This window comes from Bidens hawaiensis, unplaced genomic scaffold, assembly GCF_021521415.1.
Source record: "Bidens hawaiensis isolate Kalapana, Puna unplaced genomic scaffold, B.hawaiensis_p1.1 tig00000780_1, whole genome shotgun sequence".
Taxonomy (NCBI): domain Eukaryota; kingdom Viridiplantae; phylum Streptophyta; class Magnoliopsida; order Asterales; family Asteraceae; genus Bidens; species Bidens hawaiensis.
In genome coordinates this window covers 4444847-4465830 of record NW_027491045.1, presented here as the reverse complement: position 1 = coordinate 4465830, position 20984 = coordinate 4444847, and the positions used below count along the sequence as shown (strand labels likewise).

The 20984-nt window shown below is 36.5% G+C and overlaps 1 protein-coding gene across 1 annotated transcript; it reads left to right on the top strand.

The window, feature by feature from the left end:
- Positions 1 to 18197: 18197 nt before the first annotated feature.
- On the top strand, positions 18198 to 20686 carry LOC143538891 (uncharacterized). The gene is made up of 3 exons (XM_077032337.1): positions 18198 to 18538; positions 18746 to 18821; positions 19023 to 20686. Exons 1-3 carry the CDS (start codon positions 18509 to 18511, stop codon positions 20387 to 20389), a joined length of 1473 nt encoding a protein of 490 aa, XP_076888452.1. The 5' UTR covers positions 18198 to 18508; the 3' UTR covers positions 20390 to 20686.
- The last annotated feature ends 298 nt before the right edge of the window (positions 20687 to 20984 follow it).

Here is a 20984-nt window from a genome sequence, read left to right as displayed (position 1 = left end):
AGGACCACGATGATCATCAATGGATATTGCATGTGTATGCAAAGATCAAGAAAGAGACAGAGTGGTACAAGTCCTTGTTACTTTTCGAAATCACTACAAATGATGATTATTATTAAAAGTATAACTGAGTCCTGTATAAGAATTAAGAAGTGGAAATTTGTCATAAGGTTGGTTCTAAGACGCTTGATAGCACGTGGTCATGGTCGGTGGTTCTAGTTTACCATGTCGTGTCGTATACCAAAGATCTTAGGAGCCACACGAAAAAAAAAGTGACCTGTAACCTTAGAAAGTAAAAATAAAAGTTATTTTTTTGTCCTTTAAGAGCATCTATGATTTATGGCATGTGGTTGGTTAAATAATTTGTTGTAACTTGTAAGCATTGGGTCAACCCAAGACTATCATAGTAACATCTAACTAGTGATGGTTTCTACGTTTAGCAATACCTTTGCGTTACAATGTATACGCGAAACTAAAATATAAAACCGGTGACAAGTTCCTTTAGTTTTAATGATCAACATGTCTATGACCCGTTACCAAAACTACCGTTTCTACCCCTCATAAGCATATTACACAAGCTGTTTTGAGAAATATAACGGATTAACGGGCACGCTTTTAAAGCGATTTGCATGGCTAAAACTGAAGATACAACTGTTGTTACATGTATGCATATGGTATGTTCTTGTTGCATTTATATAAAATAGAGTTAATTACACGAACCGTTTGTGTAAATGATCCCTTTGGTTATAAAAGGGTATTTTAGTCATTTTACCTTAATTAACAGAAAAATAACAGAATTAGGTGCTCTTTATTTGTTCTAACTAGTGGTGGAAATTTCGACCCGTTAACTTATGAACGGGTCGGTTCTGGTTATGTCGAATAAAATATGCTAAAAAGGTTAATTGGTCGGAAGGTTGCGATTTTTTTTTTTGGCGTAAAACCTTCTAAATCATTTTTATCCAAAATTAGTTTATGATTGAAGTTAAGTAAAAGTTTCAATAATGCTTGACACATTAATTATTTGTCAACAACACAAGTTAGGTGGTGACATGCTAAATCTAATGTTTAGTCCTAGTAGTTTATTAAAAGAACCAATGTCAAACTTTAAGTAGAAAAATGGTCCTTTTTAGGGTGTAAAGTCAACCACTTTTGGTCAAACTGATTATTTTTTTGTACAGGCTGGATAAGTTTGACTAAATATTTGTTCTACACTTATTATAATAATTTGTGTTTAAGTACAATTACATGAAATACCAGATGTGGATATGTATATCATGCATTATCATATACAAAATTTGAACAAATGAAGAAATTGTATATAGTTTAATGACTAATATATGCATATATTATACACACACATATGTATATATTATATATACATATGGAATTATGGATATGGCCATATGGTTTCAAACAAGTGCCCATATGTTGATATATGACCAGAACACATGGATAATGCATGATGGTAACTGATTAATAAAAAAAACATACCATGTGATGCATGTTACATATTAATATATTGTTTAGTTGTCACAAATACTCAACTAGCACACATACAGCTCATACTGAAACATTCATAATCATAAACATTCTAGAAAAGATTGAAAGTGAGAGTGAGAATACTGAATGTCGCGGTCCATAGTTCCATGGACCATCAAATCATCGCTTTTTGACGTATAACTAACACAGAAAAGTGAAAGTGAGAATAATGTATAAAAATGGATGATTATATTGATAAAATGTGTATACTATTAGATTGTTTTTATGATCTTTTTTTATTAATACGAGTGATCGGTGATGCTAGTGTTATCGTTATATCCTTTTCTTGTTGCCAAATCTGAAAATTCACGTTATGAAAACTGAAAAGTAAATTCTTTTTTTGTTATCCAATTTTGTGATGCAGTTTAATACATTATCATGTGTATATGTTACAAGATGCTAACTTTATAGTTTATCCTTGAGTTAACTAACCATGGTTTCTTTTCTTTGATGATGAAGACCGCGGACCGTAAAGTTTGATGTATGAACTATGAACACAAGTACTCGACCATTGTAAAGCCGATGAGCCATGGTGCGCGCATGGCTCGTGTGTTTTTGATAGTGAAAGATTGTTATGTCATATTTACAACCACTTTAACCTCACTGCCTTTTTTATGTGCAAACTTGGAATGTAAGATTTGCTTTATCCCTTATTTACCCTTTTTGTCTTTTTCACTTTGCCTACCTTTTGGTTATGTGTCTAATTTCCATCCTTGTCTCAAGTTTTGGTTAAAGTTCATTGGACCCCTAGATGTACATTTCAAAAGATTAGGGGTCAAAGTGAAAGTTTAGAAAACTACAAGGAGCTGAACGTAAATCCCGTCGGGCGTCGTGTGTAATTTCGCATGAATCTCACTTTCCATCCACACTTGGTTCTATATGGTTTTAAAATGCGCGCATCAGGAGCGCATACTAGGGCATCACATAGCGCAAATTGATGCAATCTTATGCGTGATTGAAACTGAATCGTCAATTGCAATGGGTCTGCAAATCTGACTAGAGACGATAAGAATACTTTATATATTAGTGCTTAAAAGTTAACAAGTTCAACATTATCTTTAAATAATATTTTAATATTTTTTTAATAACAGACGCGTAATATACGTCATGCATTGCATATCATGCATCAGCTATTGGGATCAAAACTCATTGGAACACAACACACTCTTTAGAACCAAGGTTCTATAAATCCTTTTGACCCCAAAACCCTAAACCCTAGACCATGATCGCTAAACCTTGAACAAGGGTTATTCACAATGCTTTTTGTCAAATGTGACATAAGGTTAGAGGTGACAAAATGACGTGGTTAGGTTAACGGTCAAACTAGTTTTTTTACTCGTCAGGTTGGTTTACCCTATAATAATTGTTGTACATATTATATGTGATTAAAAAAACATTTTCAACCAGTTTGACTCGTCTTTTCTTTTACTATTTTGTTTTTGTCTTGACGCGTTAGCGATAAACGATACATTCAAACACTCACACATATGCACAAATCCTAAAAGATTTGCTAGATTCACTGTTCACATCAAGAACAAGAACAACACATTATTATATATATATATATATATATATATATATATATATATATATATATATATATATATATATATATATAATTTGAAAGCAAATGAAGTGAGAATATTTGACATGGAAGTTAGCACTGAGAGAGAGACAAAGGATGAGAGCATCTGCAGAGCTTTTTACAGAAGTGTATGGACAACACTAAATACAAACTTGGTGCAGTAATAATATTGACTGTCTTGTATCTTTCTGAACTTTGTTAAACTTATCGTTATTCTATAGCTAGGCATGTTCAAAACGGTTTGGGACTAGGAACCGGAACCGGTTCCTAACCGGTTCCTATATTCAAAACCCCCTTTTAAACCGGTTCCAGGCTCGAACCGGTTAGGGAACCGAACCGGTTCTCCCACCCTCGGACCCCTAACCTATCTAACCGGTTCTTACCGGTTCCTAACCCGGTTCCTGTACCGTAACCGGTTCCAACCGGTTACAGTGTAAATTTTTTTTTTTTTTTCGTTTTTCGTTTGCGATTTGAGGCAGCCATAACAACAAATATGAATATAGAAGAAGAGAAAACAAGAGATTAGAGAACTCAAAACGTTGTAATAGCGTTTTTTTGTATTTTTTTGCGTTCGGATTTGCGTTTTGAGTGTTGTGATGAACCCATGACACCAAATACCTATTTATACTAGTAGTGGGGTGCTTGGGGGAGCCAAAAAACGGCTATTTTTGACCCCAACGGTCAAAAACGGCAAAAAAAAACGATTTCTAACGGCTATATTCGATCCAACGGCTAGAACCGGTTAGGAACCGGTTCCGGATGGTTCGGTTCCAGAACCGGTTCCGGTTCGGTTCCGGTTCCTACCCGCCCCCACTCAGAAATGCAAGAACCGGTCACGGATCATCGGGTTGAATCAGATAGGGTCCGGTTCCTACAAAAAACGGGTAGGAACCGGTTCGGGTCCGGTTCGGGTCCACCGGTTCGGTTCCAGGAACCGGTTTCGTTGAACATCTCTATCTATAGCCAGGGGACCATGTGTCTCATTCTTGCCTCATGCATTTCTAGGTGAACACTTCTTACTTCACATATAAAGTTTTCTTTTCACTGCTTCAATTATTTTTTCCCCGAAAATGAACAAATTCGATGCAATTATATATGTTGTAACGTCGTGTTAAATGTGCGGTACATGTTGTATCGTACGTGTAGGTCTTGAAGTCATCATATGTTATAGACTTGTAGTTATGTTTCGTTTTCTAAATGTGTGTTGGTGAGATGCCATAAGCAGGGCTGGCCCGTGTGCCAGCAAAACATAGCAAGGGCTTTAGGCCCACACTTAACGAAAACATTAAACATAGATATATTATAATGGGCTACGTAAACTCAAAATTATGTGATATTCTGATGGTAAACTTGTGTATTGCTTAGTTGTGGGTACGGGTTTAAAACCGAATCTAAGTGATTTTTTTGCTCTTACTCACCGTTGTCAAGAAAGAGCCTACAAAATCTCATTTTGATTTTGGCCTCTGAAATCGTTGAGCCGGCCTTTAAGGATTATGTATTGAGGCTTCCAAATACATGTTTTAACGCATCCCTACACCATGTGATGTACATGTGAGAATTTTTGAACATATATGGCAAATGCTCTAATTGCATTTACCTATCATATTCACTTATGAAATGTTATCATTATTTTTGCTTTGAATAATTTAGTATCATGCATCAAGAAACATAGTTTGATTTTGAGTGTGGTTCAAAACTCTTTTTGTATACAATCATTTCTTTGGTTCTTTCATGATATATATATACCACATCTATTGATGGTAAAAGTTTATGTAATACATGGTATCCAGATTGTATTCATGTTGTTTTAAAGATGGCTTAAATGACAAGGAAAAGATTTTAGTGTGTTACCATTTTCTTATTTATAAGTTGATCATGTGTTGTTACTTGTTAGTATATAACTATATATAGATAGTTGTATTCTATTTGTACTTGAGTTTTTATCCTGATGTAAAACTAAGTTATCTTTTCAAGATAATGAGAAATATACTTCCAACAAATAACAAGTTTTTGTAAATATTACGATTATCATATAAACTCGCATTTTAAACTAGTGCTTGCTGTCGTTGCACCAGGTGCTAAAGCATACAAAGATGAACAAGAAGAAACATGTGTACATAGAGAAATATAAGAAATCTTATATCCGGATCAAAGATAAATGTTCGAATTTACTAAAATAAACTTCAAGTTAACTACAAGACTGAAAATCTGGAATTCGAAGAAACCAAGACTTTTAACGACCCTTTATGTAAATATCGATCTTTGTCAATGAAAACCGACGTGAACGAGAAATCATTAGGTTAGCATTAAAAGACTAAGAGTTCAATACATGTAATATGATAGTTCTAGATTGGTAGATTATAATTATTTCTATGTTTTTGATCAAAGTATACTCTCTTATTAAAGCTTGCTATATTAATGTTCTATTTATTATGTAAAACATAGGTTTGCAAATTTTAAATCATCATTAAGAATGACAAATACTGAACCTATTCTAATCTAGTAATCTACTTACATGTTTTTCTCATTTGGAGCTTACTTTATACTTTATGATCACTAGACCCTCACCACTCCACCCGGCTATCTCAATAAGAGCATGTGTTATATATATATATATCCGCCCAGGTAGTTACGTGTGACAAGAAGTAATCACTTTAACAAGGTTTGTATTTTGTCAAATAGGCCGGTAAACAAAAGTTTTGCCGTAAAAACATGTTAGTGTAAAATGATGCCGCTTGATATGCGAAATGAAACATAAAAGTTTTCTTTTTCTATTTGAACGGCAAGAGTTATATTAAAATGAACACGACTAGTAAGAAACTGAACATTACAAGATCTTTAAATAGGGATAAATATGTTTATTTTTTTGTTATAAGTGTAAGCATGGGTGGAAGCTACTACGAATACTTTTAATATATGTAAGTAGTGATAAGTGTGTTCCTATGTCCCTCAACATTATTGTAGTTCTGAATATTCTTCAAATTATGTAATTATAAATCAACAAAAATATAAACATATCATATATATTTAGAGAAAATAAATACGATGTTGTCAGACGTCTAAGTTTATACGTGAAATCTATTAAAACTACGTAATTCAGTAAAAGTAAAAAGTGATTAAACAAGCGAAGTTGATATGCCTATATATAGTTTCATGTATCCTCCGGTTAGTATTATTTTCACTAAATGGTTCTTTTTTTTTTATTTTTGTTCTTTAAGAAACATTCACCCAGACAGTATAATTAAAAAGACTGACATTTACCTCTATGATGGTCGCAAAATGAATGTCTGATAATATTGGTATTTAATTACAAAAGGATAAAATCTGTTTTTATTTATTATATTTAATATTTAAACTACCGGTAAATAACTATTTTATCAGTACCATGTATGATGTATCTAATATAATATTTAATAATAATAATTCCTAAATCAATACCAAGTTATTAATAAATAACAGATTTTAAACTAACTTGTATACATGCATTATAAAACACAAAAAAATGTTAATTTATTTTTTATGACATGAGAACATGGACGGCCCTAATTAGGTAGGCGAGTCGAATAACCAGTCGAGACGCATAATTTTCATGGACTATTTTTTCTAACAAAATAGGTATGAATCTTAGTCATCTTAAAGAGTGAACTATGGTTTTCGTCTATGTGGGTTCAAATCTGTGGTTTTAGTCCCAGTAGTTTCAAATTTGTGATTTTCGTTCTTATAGATTCATTTCACTTGCAATGAAACCCGATCTCATTAACCCCATTAAGTCTGACAGTTAAACTCATCAGCGTGCCCCTCAAATTTTGTCTTTTTTCCCAAATGCACCTGAACCTCTCGCATGATGGGGCTTAAGAATTAGGGCTGTGGTTTATTTGGGAAGAAAAATGACAAAACTGTCCCTCACGTGAACGGCCAGACTTAACGAGGTTAGTGTGATCGGGTTTAATTGCAAGTGAAATGAAACCACATGGACGAAAATCACAAATTTGAAAGTACTTGACTAAAATCGCAGATTCGAACAAACCATAAAAACGAAAACCATAGTTTACTTCAACTTAATTATATCGGGCTCAAAAAGTGTGTTGTCCATAATTTCATTTAAGCTACAAATTTTTCTTTTTAATTTTAGCTCAATCGAGCTATTTAAATTTTTGAGGCCGACTCTGTAGGATAATTTATTAAAAGAAAAGTTTAGGTGCAACTAATGGAATAACATCAACCTCGATAAAAATCACATGCATAAGGAGACGAGTCAAAATTTACGGTAAAATATAAAAGAAAATAAATAAGTAAAAAAACAAATAAATTATTAGTAAAAAGTCATTTTCATGGAGAAAATAAAGACTTATTTACTGGCCACTGGGGTCTATGGTTCTCATTATTGGTTTCTCCCAATAAAGGATGGGACCCAGTTTGCTTTTGTATGTTTAAAGATTATACTATTATTATTATAAGTTTAATGTATAATATCATTTCTAATACGATACGTGGAATAGATACATTTTCTAGCTTAGAAAACGAGCATCAACATCTTATTGGTGTTAAGTAAACAGAGCAGGCAACGTTTGTTTTTTCAGATATAAAATATTTACGGTTTGTGAACATCTATAGAAGAAGAGATGGAAAAACATCTATAATCTGTAAGAAGAAGATTGTTTGTCTTTTAATGTTTGTAGACTGCTAAAATAAACTTGCGGTGTTGGGTTCCAGTGGTGATCAGTCGACGGTTTAAATTTTAAACCCGGTTTAATAAAATTAGTTTCATAATTATTAATCACATTAATAACAGAATACACAGCGGAATATAAAAACGAGTAATCACCATTTAACGGAATCGTACAGGATCCGGTTACAAACAATACGAGTACGAGTCTAAACCAACCAAAGTAAATATAAATTACCTCGGTTAATGAATAACCGGTTGAGACACCGAGGTTCAACGAACGTTGCTATGTGACGAACCGAGACAACCCGACTTGCGGTGGCGGCGAATAGATTCGACGACAGCGGAAAATCCAGTTAGTGGAGTTAGGATGGGACAGCAGTGGCTTGCGACGCTACGCGGTGTCGGACGAGGATGTTAGCTCCTTTTGGTTGCCTTGAAAAAACCAATATTTTATTTGTTTTTTGCGGCTGCCGTGCCAAAACCTCCAAACCCTTTGGAGATTGAAAATATATCAACGAGAGAGATGGGCTTTTTTTATGATTAAATATATACTAATATACATTATCATATAATCTTATATCTAATAAATATTAATCAAGCCCAAAAGTCTAACTCGTTTAAAAGTCCGGTTCATGTTTATTTATCCAATAAATAAACTTTAGGATATTATTCGTCAATACCGGTTAACTAATTTAAGCGGATTTATGTTCGTTGCTCAAGGTGTAACTCTTACGGGTCATAGCTTGGTCAGTTGCGTTAACTTACTCGAACCGGTCCATAAATTCCAACAGTCTCCCACTTGGACGGCTTTCGATTAAGCTCCTTAACCCTAACAGTCAGCGGTGCTATAGCTAGACACGGCTGCCCCCAACAAATTATGACATTTTAAATTCACTAATCAAAAACATCTTGGAATACACTATTGAAAGATAATGAACTTATGGTAATCGTTGTCATATATCCTTTCTGTATAAGACATCAATTGAACAATGAGACATGGATTAGATCAATCTCATATGGCGTTCAACCATTATCGATTTCGTTCTCGAGTCAAAGTGGTCAAATCAAACACACAGTAAGTTTGGGTGAGGCCTCACACTTTACCAGTTTGAATCAACGAAGGCGCCAAGATGTCTAACTGTTACATATCATGTAAGAGTACAGAATCCCATCTTGATTACATACAACTCCCACTGAACTTCAGAATACTCCCAACCAATGCCTTTATGATTGGCAGTTACGCGACAGCGGTTGACACTGATCAAAGAATACCTTTAGTAAACGAAAGTTCTAATATGTATCTCAGGTCTAAGGATACTAAATGAGCGTACCAATATCAAATGCATCTTATGACTAAGATCCATGAAGATGATTTGATGCGAGTTACATCCAACGTCATGCATAATGAGGTCTGTGAGTTTGGTAGTCAACCCTTTGAGTCCAAAGTCAGAATAGTCTTAATTCAGAATCGCTCCCACGAGTCTGACCGACTACGGATAATTTAGAATACAATATTCATGGATTAAACGTATTAAAATGAACACAGTTATAATATTGAACGTTTGCATTTAACCATTAAATCAAAAGTGAACTCAAAAGTATGATTGTTTAAATGTTCATACATCCAAATACTAAATCAAAACAAACTACTAGCAAGTCTAAGACCGATAGCATCCCTGTGTTGGTCATGCTTGTCCTGATTCATCGGCTTAGTGAACGGGTTTGCTAGGTTTTGATATGTGTCTACTTTGCTTATTATGATGTCACCTCGTTCCAGTATCTCCTGTATGAGGTGGAACTTCATTAGAATGTGCTTGGCTCTATGATGAGATCTTGGCTCTTTGGCCTGAGCAATAGCACCTGTGTTATCACAGAACACCTCGATTGGTTTGCGAATACTAGGAACCACATCGAGATCGGTGATGAACTTCTTCATCCAAGCAACCTTTTTAGCAGCATCTGATGCGGCTATATATTCGGATTCGGTGGTAGAATCCGCCACTACACTCTGCTTGGAACTCTTCCAATAAATAGCTCCTCCATTTAGAGTGAAAACAAAACCTGACTGTAAGCGAGAATCATCTCGGTCAGTCTGGAAGCTAGCATCAGTGTAACACCTTACGGTGATCTCCTCTTCCATTCCCCCAAACACCAAGAACATATCTTTGGTCCTATTCAAGTACCTCAGAATATTCTTTACGGCAGTCCAATGGGCCATGCCAGGACTCTGTTGAAAACTACTGGTCATGCTCAATGCATACGAGACGTCTGGTCTAGTACATAACATAGCATACACGATAGAACCAACCGCAGAAGCATATGGAATTGCTTGCATATGCTTAGATTCAATGTCCGTCGCCGGAGATTGCGATTTGCTCAACACGGTTCCTTTAGTCATCAGAAGAGATCCTTTCTTTGAGTTTTCCATTGAGAAGCATGCCATTACTTTGTCTATGTAAGTACTTTGACTTAGCCCTAGAATCCGCTTAGATCTATCTCTATAGATCTTTATTCCCAGAATATATGCAGCTTCTCCAAGATCTTTCATTGCAAAACAAGATTCCAACCAGTGCTTAACTTCCTTAAGCATAGGAATGTTGTTTCCAATGATCAGTATATCATCCACATACAAGATGAGGAATGATATAGTGCTCCCACTAGCCTTTCTGTAAACACAAGACTTATCTTCATTTTTGACAAAACCAAACTCTTTGATTTTCTCATCAAAGTGAAGATTCCAGCTTCGAGATGCTTGCTTGAGTCCATAAATGGACTTGTTCAACTTGCAAATCTTATTAGGATATTTTGGATCGACAAAGCCTTCAGGCTGAACCATATAAACATCTTCAGAAAGATGTCCATTAAGGAAAGCGGTTTTGACATCCATTTGCCATATCTCATAGTCATAGTATGCAGCAATGGCAAGTAATATCCTTATTGACTTAGTCATAGCAACGGGCGAGAAGGTTTCATCATAGTCAACACCTTAAGTTTGAGTAAAACCTTTCGCGACTAGCCGTGCTTTATAGGTTTGCACATTTCCATGCATGTCGGTTTTTTCTCTTGAAAATCCATTTGCTCCCTACTGCCCGACTATCGGAGGGGGGGGGGGTAGCTCAACCAAGTTCCAAACTTGGTTATCATGCATAGATTGCATCTCGGCGTTCATGGCATCTCGCCATTTCTCAGATTCCAGATCCAAGACTACAGATTTGTAGTTAGTAGGTTCGTCATTAGACTCAGCTACTAATAAGACTTCGGGACCATCTAAATGCCAAAGGTATCTAGAATTTGGTACGGGAGTCCTACTACTTCTGCGAACGCTCGTGTCACGTCTGATGTATCAGCAACAACTTGTTGATCAGACACTCCAAATTCCTCAGCGGTTGTTTGTGGTTCTTGAATTTCTTCAAGATCGATAATGTTATCTCCAGTTCCTCGATCGAGAAATTCTTTCTCGAGGAAGTGACCTTTCCTCTTGATAGAAATCGAATTTGTATCAGGATGAAAGAAATAATAACCGCTTTGGTTATAGTATCAGACGAAAACAACTTTTACGCCGTGGGGATCGAACTTATTATCAGATTCACTAGTGATATAGGCATCGCATCCCCATACTCTAAGGAAAGACAAGTTGGGCTTTCGCCCATGCCATATCTCATATGGGGTTTTGTCTACCTTTTTGGTTGGAGCCAGATTGACAATGCGGGCAGCAGTCATAAGGACGTAACCCCAAAAGGAGTGAGGCAAGTTGGTTATACACATCATCGATCGAACCATGTTTAGCAAAGTTCGATTCCTCCTCTCGCTCACGCCATTATGTTGGGGTGTGCCAGGTGGATTGAGCTGTGAAACAATTCCACGCTCTTTTAGATGAGTGATGAACTCTGAGCTGAGGTATTCTCCACCTCGATCTGATCGAAGCTTCTTAATGGTTTTACCAAGTTGGTTTTCCAATTCGTTCTGAAACTCTTTGAACTTTTCAAAAGTTTTGTGCTTGTGTTTCATAAGATACACATAAGCATATCGACTATAATCGTCGATAAAAGAAACGAAGTATCTTTCATGGTTTCTAGACATGGTTCTGAAAGGTCCACACATATCAGTATGTATGAGTCCTAACAGATCTTTTGCTCGTTCATTCTTATGAGTGAAGGAGTCCTTGGCGAGTTTGCCAGCTAAGCAAGATTCGCAATCGTCAAAAGAGTCTGGTCCTGTGGATTCAAGAATCCCTTCGGATTGGAGTCTTTTAACTCGTGCCTTGCTTATGTGACCAAGTCGGAAATGCCATAGAAATGTATCATTGATGTTAGATCTGATACGTTTTGAAAGATTATATATGTTATTATTAGTTTGAACATTAATTTTATAAATACCATTTCGAGGTTTAGCCTCAAAATAAAAGATATCTTTTAAGTAAGCAGAAATAGCCATGCCATTAAAAACGTACTTAAAACCTTGTTCAAACAATAACGAAACTGAAATGATGTTCCTGGTCAAACCAGGAGCATACAAACAATCGTTCAAAGGAAAAACCAGGCCAGATGGACAAGTAAAATGAAAAACTCTAGTTGCCAGAACTGGTACTCTCTTCCCATCTCCAACGATGAGTTCCATGCTGCCTTTATTCAGTTTCCTCCACTTCTCAAGCTCCTGCAAGACATTAACAATGTGGAAACCACATCCGGTATCAAATACCTATGTGTTGCTAGAGAGAGTGAAAAGTTCAATAACGTATATAGAAATACCTCGAGAAGAGCCTCCACCATTGGCCTTCCTCTTTGCTAGCTCAGCTAGATGCTCGGGGAAGTTACGCATCCAATGCCCCATCTTGTTGCACTTGTAGCATTGGCGCTCCTCAGGAGGCGGCGGTGGTGCCTTTGCAAATTTCTTGTCAGTGTTGGTGGCAGATTTTGCAGCAACAGTAACTTTCTTCTTGTCTTTTCCCTTATAACCCTGATTCTTGGGTTTAGGCTTCGTAACACCAGCAGATCGGATCATCAGAACTTGATTGGTCTTAGAAGGAATATTCATCTCAGCCGTTTTGAGCATGTTGTGCAGCTCCGGCACTGTCTTTACCCAGCCGTTCATGTTGAAATTCATTACGAACTGGTCGTAAGAGCTGGGGAGAGAGTTGAGGATGAAATCCGATGCCATCTCATCAGGCATGGGATAATCAAGTTTCTTGAGCTGATCGATGTGCCCCTTCATCTTAAGAACATGCGCACTGACGGGAGACCCTTCTGCCATCTTGCAACTTATGAGTTGTTTCATGGTATCGAACCGTTCCTAGCGGGCTTGTTTATGGAACATGCCCTTGAGTTGTTCCAGCATCTCATAGGCACCAAATTCTTCTAAGCCTTTAGCAAGCTCAGAAGTCACGGTGGCTAGCATAATACAGGAGACCTCAGCCCCAGTCATCCCTATGCTTGTCAAGAGCTTTTCGAGCAGCGGCTGTGTTGTTTTCAGGCTTGTTTGGAACAGGTCCATCGAGAACATACAGGCGCTTTGCCATTGTAAGAACGAGTCTTAAGTTGCGGTGCCATTCAATGAAATTGATGCCGTTTAGTTTCTCTTTCTCAAGGATAGACTTTAGGGCGTAGGGTGAATTTTTGTTTGATGACATCTGATTAATAAAACAAAAGTAAATTCAATTAATATTTTCGACGTTGTAATCCTATTATTAATGACCCAATAACATTAATCAAATAGGAGTATGAGAATCTGGCTTCTAGTTATTAAAGGCAGCTGTAACACACAACATTAATAAGTGGTTAGGCAGACTGACAACGATTGTCAATTGTGAATAGAGCACAACTCTCGGTTATGAGGCCTATAGAGACAACGATTGTCTGTACAGATACGTTTAGCCTCATCTTTGCCCACTTTAAGTCTCCAGACAGCTGTAGCATGTAACAGGAGAGTAAAGTAATAGTTGTCCTAGTACAGTGACGTGTGAAAGGGCCGGATGTGTCAACGAAACGCTTTCACCTTGACGCAATAGGCTAGAAAACAAGTGTGGTGCTCTAGCTCCAAACACTCGAAATTTCGCAGTATGCCTCAAGTGGGACTTGTAGTAGGATTGGCATAAAGTATTGGTTTTAAATTGGGATAAATTTTATAATTACCAAATAGAGTAAAAAGTCAAATTTTACTGTATATGTAATTGGGACAAAATCGATGAACCCTTTCATTTATCAGGACACTTAGTTTTAAATAACCTATTAAAACAAAGTTTGTCGCGATATCACTAACCAATTTTAAGTTAATAGTTTAACTATTAAGTTATAAGGTTTTGGAAAATCAAATTTAGTTTAATTTTGCAAAAACTCAATTGTTTAATTAAAATTTTATTTTAATATATTCGGTATTAGGTTGGTGGTATTATAACCTATTATAATCAAGCAAGCAACCAAAATAGCAAACAAGAATATGTAAATCTTAAATGGCCAAAAAGGTGATTGGTCTTGCTAGAGCCTATTAGCAAGACCAATCGGGTCAAGGGGTCACAACACAAAAACAACCACATGGATGGACTCCTTGTGCATTCCGTCATCTTTACTAACTCCCACTGACTTCAAGAACTCCACGAGCTCGTCCTCGGTTTTTCCTTCGGGTCTTCTTCATTACAATATTCACTAATACAAGTAATAAAAAACTATACCCTATCTATTACAATCTTGAACCATCAAAAGTGGCCAAAAAACATAAAATAAAACCGAAAAATGAAGTACAACTTTGAACCATCCATATGGCCAAAATCAAACAACCAATCACACAAGGTCGGGCCAGATTTACATATTCAACAAAATTAAAGTTGAGCAATATTTTGGTTAAATAAAATAAATAAAAAATTGACCAAACCAAGATTGCTCAAAAACATATCTAGATCAAAAACTTCAACTAGCTTGAAGTTTATGATGTAGATACGGTGAAAAGACCGGATTCGACTCGTATGTTGTAACCAAGGCTCTGATACCACTGTTGGGTTCCAGTGGTGATCAGTCGACGGTTTAACTTTTAAACCCGGTTTAATAAAATTAGTTTCATAATTATTAATCACATTAATAACAGAATACACAGCGGAATATAAAAACGAGTAATCACCATTTAACGGAACCGTACAAGATCCGGTTACAAACAATACGAGTACGAGTCTAAACCAACCAAAGTAAATATAAATTACCTCGGTTAATGAATAATCGGTTGAGACACCGAGGTTCAACGAACGTTGCTATGTGACGAACCGAGACAACTCGACTTGCGGTGGTGGCGAATAGATTCGGCGACAACGGAAAATCCAATTGGTGGAGTTAGGATGGGACAGCAGTGGCTTGCGACGCTACGCGGTGTCGGACGGCGGACGTTAGCTCCTTTTTGGTTGCCTTGAAAAAACCAATATTGTATTTGTTTTTTTGCGGCTGCCGTGCCAAAACCTCCAAACCCTTTGGAGATTGAAAATATATCAACGAGAGAGATGGGCTTTTTTTATGATTAAATATATAGTAATATACATTATCATATAATCTTATATCTAATAAATATTAATCAAGCCCAAAAGTCTAACTCGTTTAAAAGTCCGGTTCATGTTTATTTATCCAATAAATAAACTTTAGGATATTATTCGTCAATACCGGTTAACTAATTTAAGCGGATTTATGTTCGTTGCCCAATGTATAACTCTTACGGATCATAGCTTGGTCAGTTGCGTTAACTTACTCGAACCGGTCCATAAATTCCAACAAGTGGGTGGTGGTGGTGCTAGACGGTGGTGGTGGCGGACGGTGGGTGGTGGTGGTGGTGGTGATGAACAGTGGCGGTAGACGGTGGCGGATGGTGGGTGGTGGGTTGTGGTGGTGGACGGTGATGGTGATGGTGGCGGTGGACGGTGGTGGTAGACGGCGGCGGTGGTGGTGGACAATGGGTGATGATAGGTGGTGTTGTTTAACCCTCTGCAGACTTTATAAGATCTTAGAAGTTGACGTGCCAAGTCTATACAAAGAAGAGTTCGCGCAGACGTTTTTTAATGAACCGTTTTTGAAAAAACAAACAATTTGCAGGTAATAATGCATGCGCGTGATTTGCGTGGTGCAACCTAAATAGTCTTCACATATTTTTTTTTTATAAAAACAAACACCACAGTAGTATTTGTCGTTTCAAAACGGTCGTCTAATATGTAGGCAAGTTTTTAAATATTCAAAAAAAATTAGTAGATATTCGGAAATGGTAAAGATACAAAATTATTTTTCGAAAGACATCATGTGAAGGTATTGATTTTGAATCATTTATAGAATGAGAGAAAATTGGTTTGTGTTTTATAAATATCAAAACGAGTCAAATATGGTGATTTTGTTAATCGCGTGGAAAGTTAGATATTTCTTCTTTTTAGATTGTTTGGTTAAAAAAGTTAGATTATCATTCTATAATAGAGAGGGCAGGCCAACTAACGGCACGACGTGTTAGCACGTCATTATTTGATGTGGAGTCGCCATCTTATTTCTAGTTTTGAACCATCATCACAAGTCGTAATGTCACAAAGCTTTGGTTTTTGATTGATGGGTTTTTATTACCACTCGTTCTTTTTGTTCTAAGATTGATAATATGTTAGTTATAAACGTTAGTTATACATGCTTAGACCTATTAAGCATTGTATATGTATACATGAGGATTCCTTTTAACAAATTTATAATATCTCAAATAAGATATTTTGTCTCAAGATCGTTTAGATATTTTGTGACACGATGATACTCCAGTGGTCCGTAAGTGATCCTAATTGCCGTTCAAAAAAAAGAAAAAAAACCATGCAGGTTTGCCAAAATATCTAATGGATATTATGATGTGTTGATTTCTTAGTTATTTAATTCTCATTAATGTAAAAGTATTAATGTGGTTATATTTGTTATTTAAATAAATCAAATTCGGATTTAAATAATAGAAAATGACACATAGTTGCATTAATTTTGTATTTTAAAATGCCTGTCTAGTTTTCAAATGACAAGTGAGTAAAACCGTTCTATTTTGAAAAATGAGAAATTACATTATTCTATGTAAAAAGCTCTATATATATAAATGAATTTACATCATATAAAAACTTTGGTACGTTTTAAGTTTTAACATGTCAAGACTCTCTGAATTGATATTTGAAGTCTTTACGTGTGAAAAAGAATCCTTCAAATAAGAGTCGTATATTTGTTTCTATATTTTGAATTTTATATGTCGTTGGATGACACAATCACAATGAAAATCGAATCGATTCTTTTTACGGTACCGTGGCAGCATTGTTTACTATTCTGTCTATGCAAATTTTGCTTGAATATGATTTCACTAATCTTTTTTTTGAATTTTAATTCTTACATACCTCAATTTAATTGTGTTCTAAATGAAAATTATGCAAGTAACATGAGCAAGTAATTATTAAAATATATAATAATTTTAAATAAAATGTATATATAATGAGGTCGTGTGTTGTGATAACTAGAAGAACTAGTTATCATATCATGTATGCAGTTAATTTAAGAACTATGGGTTAACCAGGTTTAAATATATTTTAAAACAATATAAAAAAGAAGAAAAAAAGGGAATGGTTGTTAGCTTGTTAGGTGTGGACCCCACCTTTATTGGAGCAGTGTCGTTATCATGTTAGAGCCCCTTCGCTCTAACAAAGACTGAGGGGTGTGGGGCTTCAACGGGGGTGCTAGAGCCTCTTCGCTCGCGCCCCCAGGCGCTAACACCACACCACCAGGGCGCTAGCGGGGGCGCTAACGCGAAAAACAATGCAGGAGTGAGCCGGTTAGCGGGAGAAGAGAGAGGGCTGCACAACTTTTGATGGTTTTTTGACCGTTGGGAGCAGAACAAACAAAAAAAAAAATTCGCTGGAGCCCCTCCACACCAGGGCCAGGGGCTCCAACGGAGGCTCCAACACCCCCCTTATCCAGTTTCTCTCTCTGCCACACGTCATAATATTATTGGTTGGAGCCCTCATTAAAGCCCCCCACACCCCTCAGCCTTAAATGCAACTCATTAAAAAGCAAAAAAAGTATAATTTTATTTTATTATTCAACCTATCTTTTAAACAATCTACTGTTTAAATTCACAACAACAGAATACACTCGTCTTTCGATCCAAAAAACTCTTACCAAAGGCCAGCATGTAAGGAACACTCGTCCGAATACACAATAGTGCACTGAGATAATAATTCTAAACTTGGATCACATGAAACGCAAGGTGTTTTCGTTATTATTTCACCACCGAGTCATTGACAGCAAAAAAATAAATTATTATTTTTCTTAAAAAAAAGAACAAAGAAAATAATTAGCCAAGCCATATCCTTAAGCCAGCTTCATAGGTCCTATATATATATATATATATATGCACACCCACAGAAAAGATAACCAAAATAAATAAACCCAAAAACAATTTCTGTGTATTCATTTCATCTTCATCCTCTGTAAACCAAACATTTTAACAATAATAATAATAATAATGTCTACCCACCGCCTCAGTAACTTGTTATCAAAGTTGTGTTTTTATGCTTTTAAATCACACCCTTTTGCTTCTTCATTCCTAATTCCAATCTAATTTCACAAACAACCCATTTTCAATTTTCTTCAATTTCACAGTAAATTCATGTTTCTTGGTCTTCCAGATCTGTAAAACCTCTGTTTTAGTGTTTATTTTGCTTATTCCTTTCTGGGTTTTGCTTGGTTTAGCTTCAAGTTATGAGTAAAGAAGAGTTTGTCAAGATTCAGGTACTTATATATTATATATTTATATAATCTTACATAGTGTGTGTAAAAATGTGTGCTTTGATCTGTACATTACTGGTTTCAATACTTTGCTTGTTGTGAAATTAAAGATCTTTAATTTAGTGTTTCTTGTTTCTCTCTCTCTTAATTTAATTCAAAAAAAAAAAACCCTTGAATATTGAATATTGAAGATAATATTTATGCATGCAGACATGGTGTTTGAAGGTGAACATACACTGTGATGGGTGCAAGAGAAAAGTGAAGAAGATTCTTCAGAAAATTGAGGGTATTGTGTTTTTTATATAATTTTGTATAAATTTATTATTATTATTATTATTATTATTATTATTATTATTATATTTTTTTTCTTTGTGGGGATAATTTGTATTAATTTATTGCAATTTTATTATTATTATTATTATTATTATTATTATTATTATTATTATTATTTATTTTTTGTTGGTTTAATTTGGACTGTGAAACACAGGGGTGTACACTATAAAGATAGATCCGGAACAAAGTAAGGTTACCGTGTCCGGAGTTGTTGATCTGGACACTTTAATTAAGAAGCTTGGAAAAAGCGGAAAGCCAGCTACGGTTTGGGGGGCTTCTTCCAAGCCGAATCCGCAGATTATTAATGTCGGTAAAGGCGGTGGCGGTGGGAATAATAATAATAATAATAATAATAATAATAATAATCCGCCCCAGAAAGGGGGCGGAAATAATAATAATAATAGTAACAATAATAGTAATGGTAAGAGTCATGGAAACGGAAATGGTAATGGTAATGGTAATAATAATAAGCCGTTGCAAGGCGGTGGGTTGACACCGCAACAAATGCAGCAGCTGCAGCAAATGAAGGGGTTTCAGGATTTGAAGAATCATCCGGGGTTTAAGGATATGAAGTTGCCGCCTTTTGGTAATGTCGGTGGTGGCAGCGGTGGTGGTGGTGGTGGCGGTGGTGGGAAGAATGTGAAGTTTGTGGATGATGATGGGAGTGATGAGGATGAGGATGAGGATGATGACGATGAGTTTGATGATGATGATTATGATGATGATGAGTTTGATGAGGCTCCGGTTAAGAAACCGGTGATGATGGGCGGTGGCGGCGGTGGTGGTCAGATGGGGAGTATGATGATGCCACAGCTTATGAAAGGCGGGCAGATCCCGCCACAGTTTATGAAAGGAGGGCAGATGCCGCCGCAAATGAAAGGCGGGCCGATGCCACCGATGGGGAATAATGGCGGAAAGAAAGGCGGTGGCGGTGGTAATATTCCTGTACAGATGAATGTCGGTGGTAAAAAAGGCGGTGGCGGTGGCGCTGGCGGTGGTGGGAATCAAAATCAAGGCGGTGGCGGTGGTCAAAATAAGAATGGTGGTGGCGGCGGCGGTAAAGGTGGGATGAATGATGGAATGCAAGGCATGCCAAACATGATGGCAATAAATGGTGGTGGGGGTAATGTGGGGCCCATGGGGAACATGCCTACGGGTGGTCAAATGGGTCAAATGAATGGATCCATGGGTGGTCATATGGGTAACATGCAAGCTGTGCAAGGACTACCTACAGGGGCGGCAATGGGCGGCGGCGGTGGGTACTTAGGTGGAGGGGCGGACGGCATGTCGGCTAACCCTTACCACCAACAACAACTAGCAATGATGAACCAACAACAACAGGTTGCGGTCGGTGGTGAGAGATTTCACCCGATGATGTACGCTAGGCCGCCACCGGCGGTTAACTATATGCAACCACCACCGTACCAACCTTACCCGTACCCATACCCGCCCCCGCCGCAAGGTGAACCCATTGGACAATACTTCAATGATGATAACACCTCAAGTTGCAACATAATGTGAGAAACCCAACCGAAAGCGGTCCGTCCGTTCTGTCGTTCGTTCCCCTTGGCGGTTCGCGGTGGTTAGTGGTGGTAACGTCTCAAACCATCATATGGGGTTGTCTTTAGCTTTAGTTTCTTTTTTTTTTGTTTTTAATTTTTGTTTCTTGATCCTAAAGTTGGATTAGTTTTTTTTTAATTAAATTATGATGATAGCAGAGTAATATATATATATATATATTTATAAAAGATAATATATTATCAAAAAAGTTATTGGAAGAATGAATGTTGGGTAGTGAGTGGGTGGTGTGATGATGGTTTATGAGACCGTGTGTAGTCAAAACTCTTCTTACATAGGCATTGTGTGACACATGTCATCCTAGTCAGCAATGAAGAGTTTTGTAAAAAATGGTGTAGTGGTAAAAAGTCTTAAAGCTCTCCGGCAATCATTAAACAATTATTATTTTTTTAATTTTTTTCAAATTTTTAATATAAATAAAAGGAATAAATGTGGGGGAAAAAATTTGATTGGCTAGAAGAGATGAGGAGAGGCGTTTTGTGGATAACTCTCCTTGTCAAAATTTACCTCATAACTTAGAGGGGGGCGGTGTTTGTAG

Excerpts from the sequence above, each read along its gene's own strand:
- LOC143538891 (XM_077032337.1), top strand. The coding sequence starts at position 18,509 with ATGAGTAAAGAAGAGTTTGTCAAGATTCAG. Across the intron at positions 18,539-18,745 it reads AAGAGTTTGTCAAGATTCAG|ACATGGTGTTTGAAGGTGAA; the intron begins GTACTTATATAT and ends TTATGCATGCAG. Across the intron at positions 18,822-19,022 it reads GATTCTTCAGAAAATTGAGG|GGGTGTACACTATAAAGATA; the intron begins GTATTGTGTTTT and ends TGTGAAACACAG.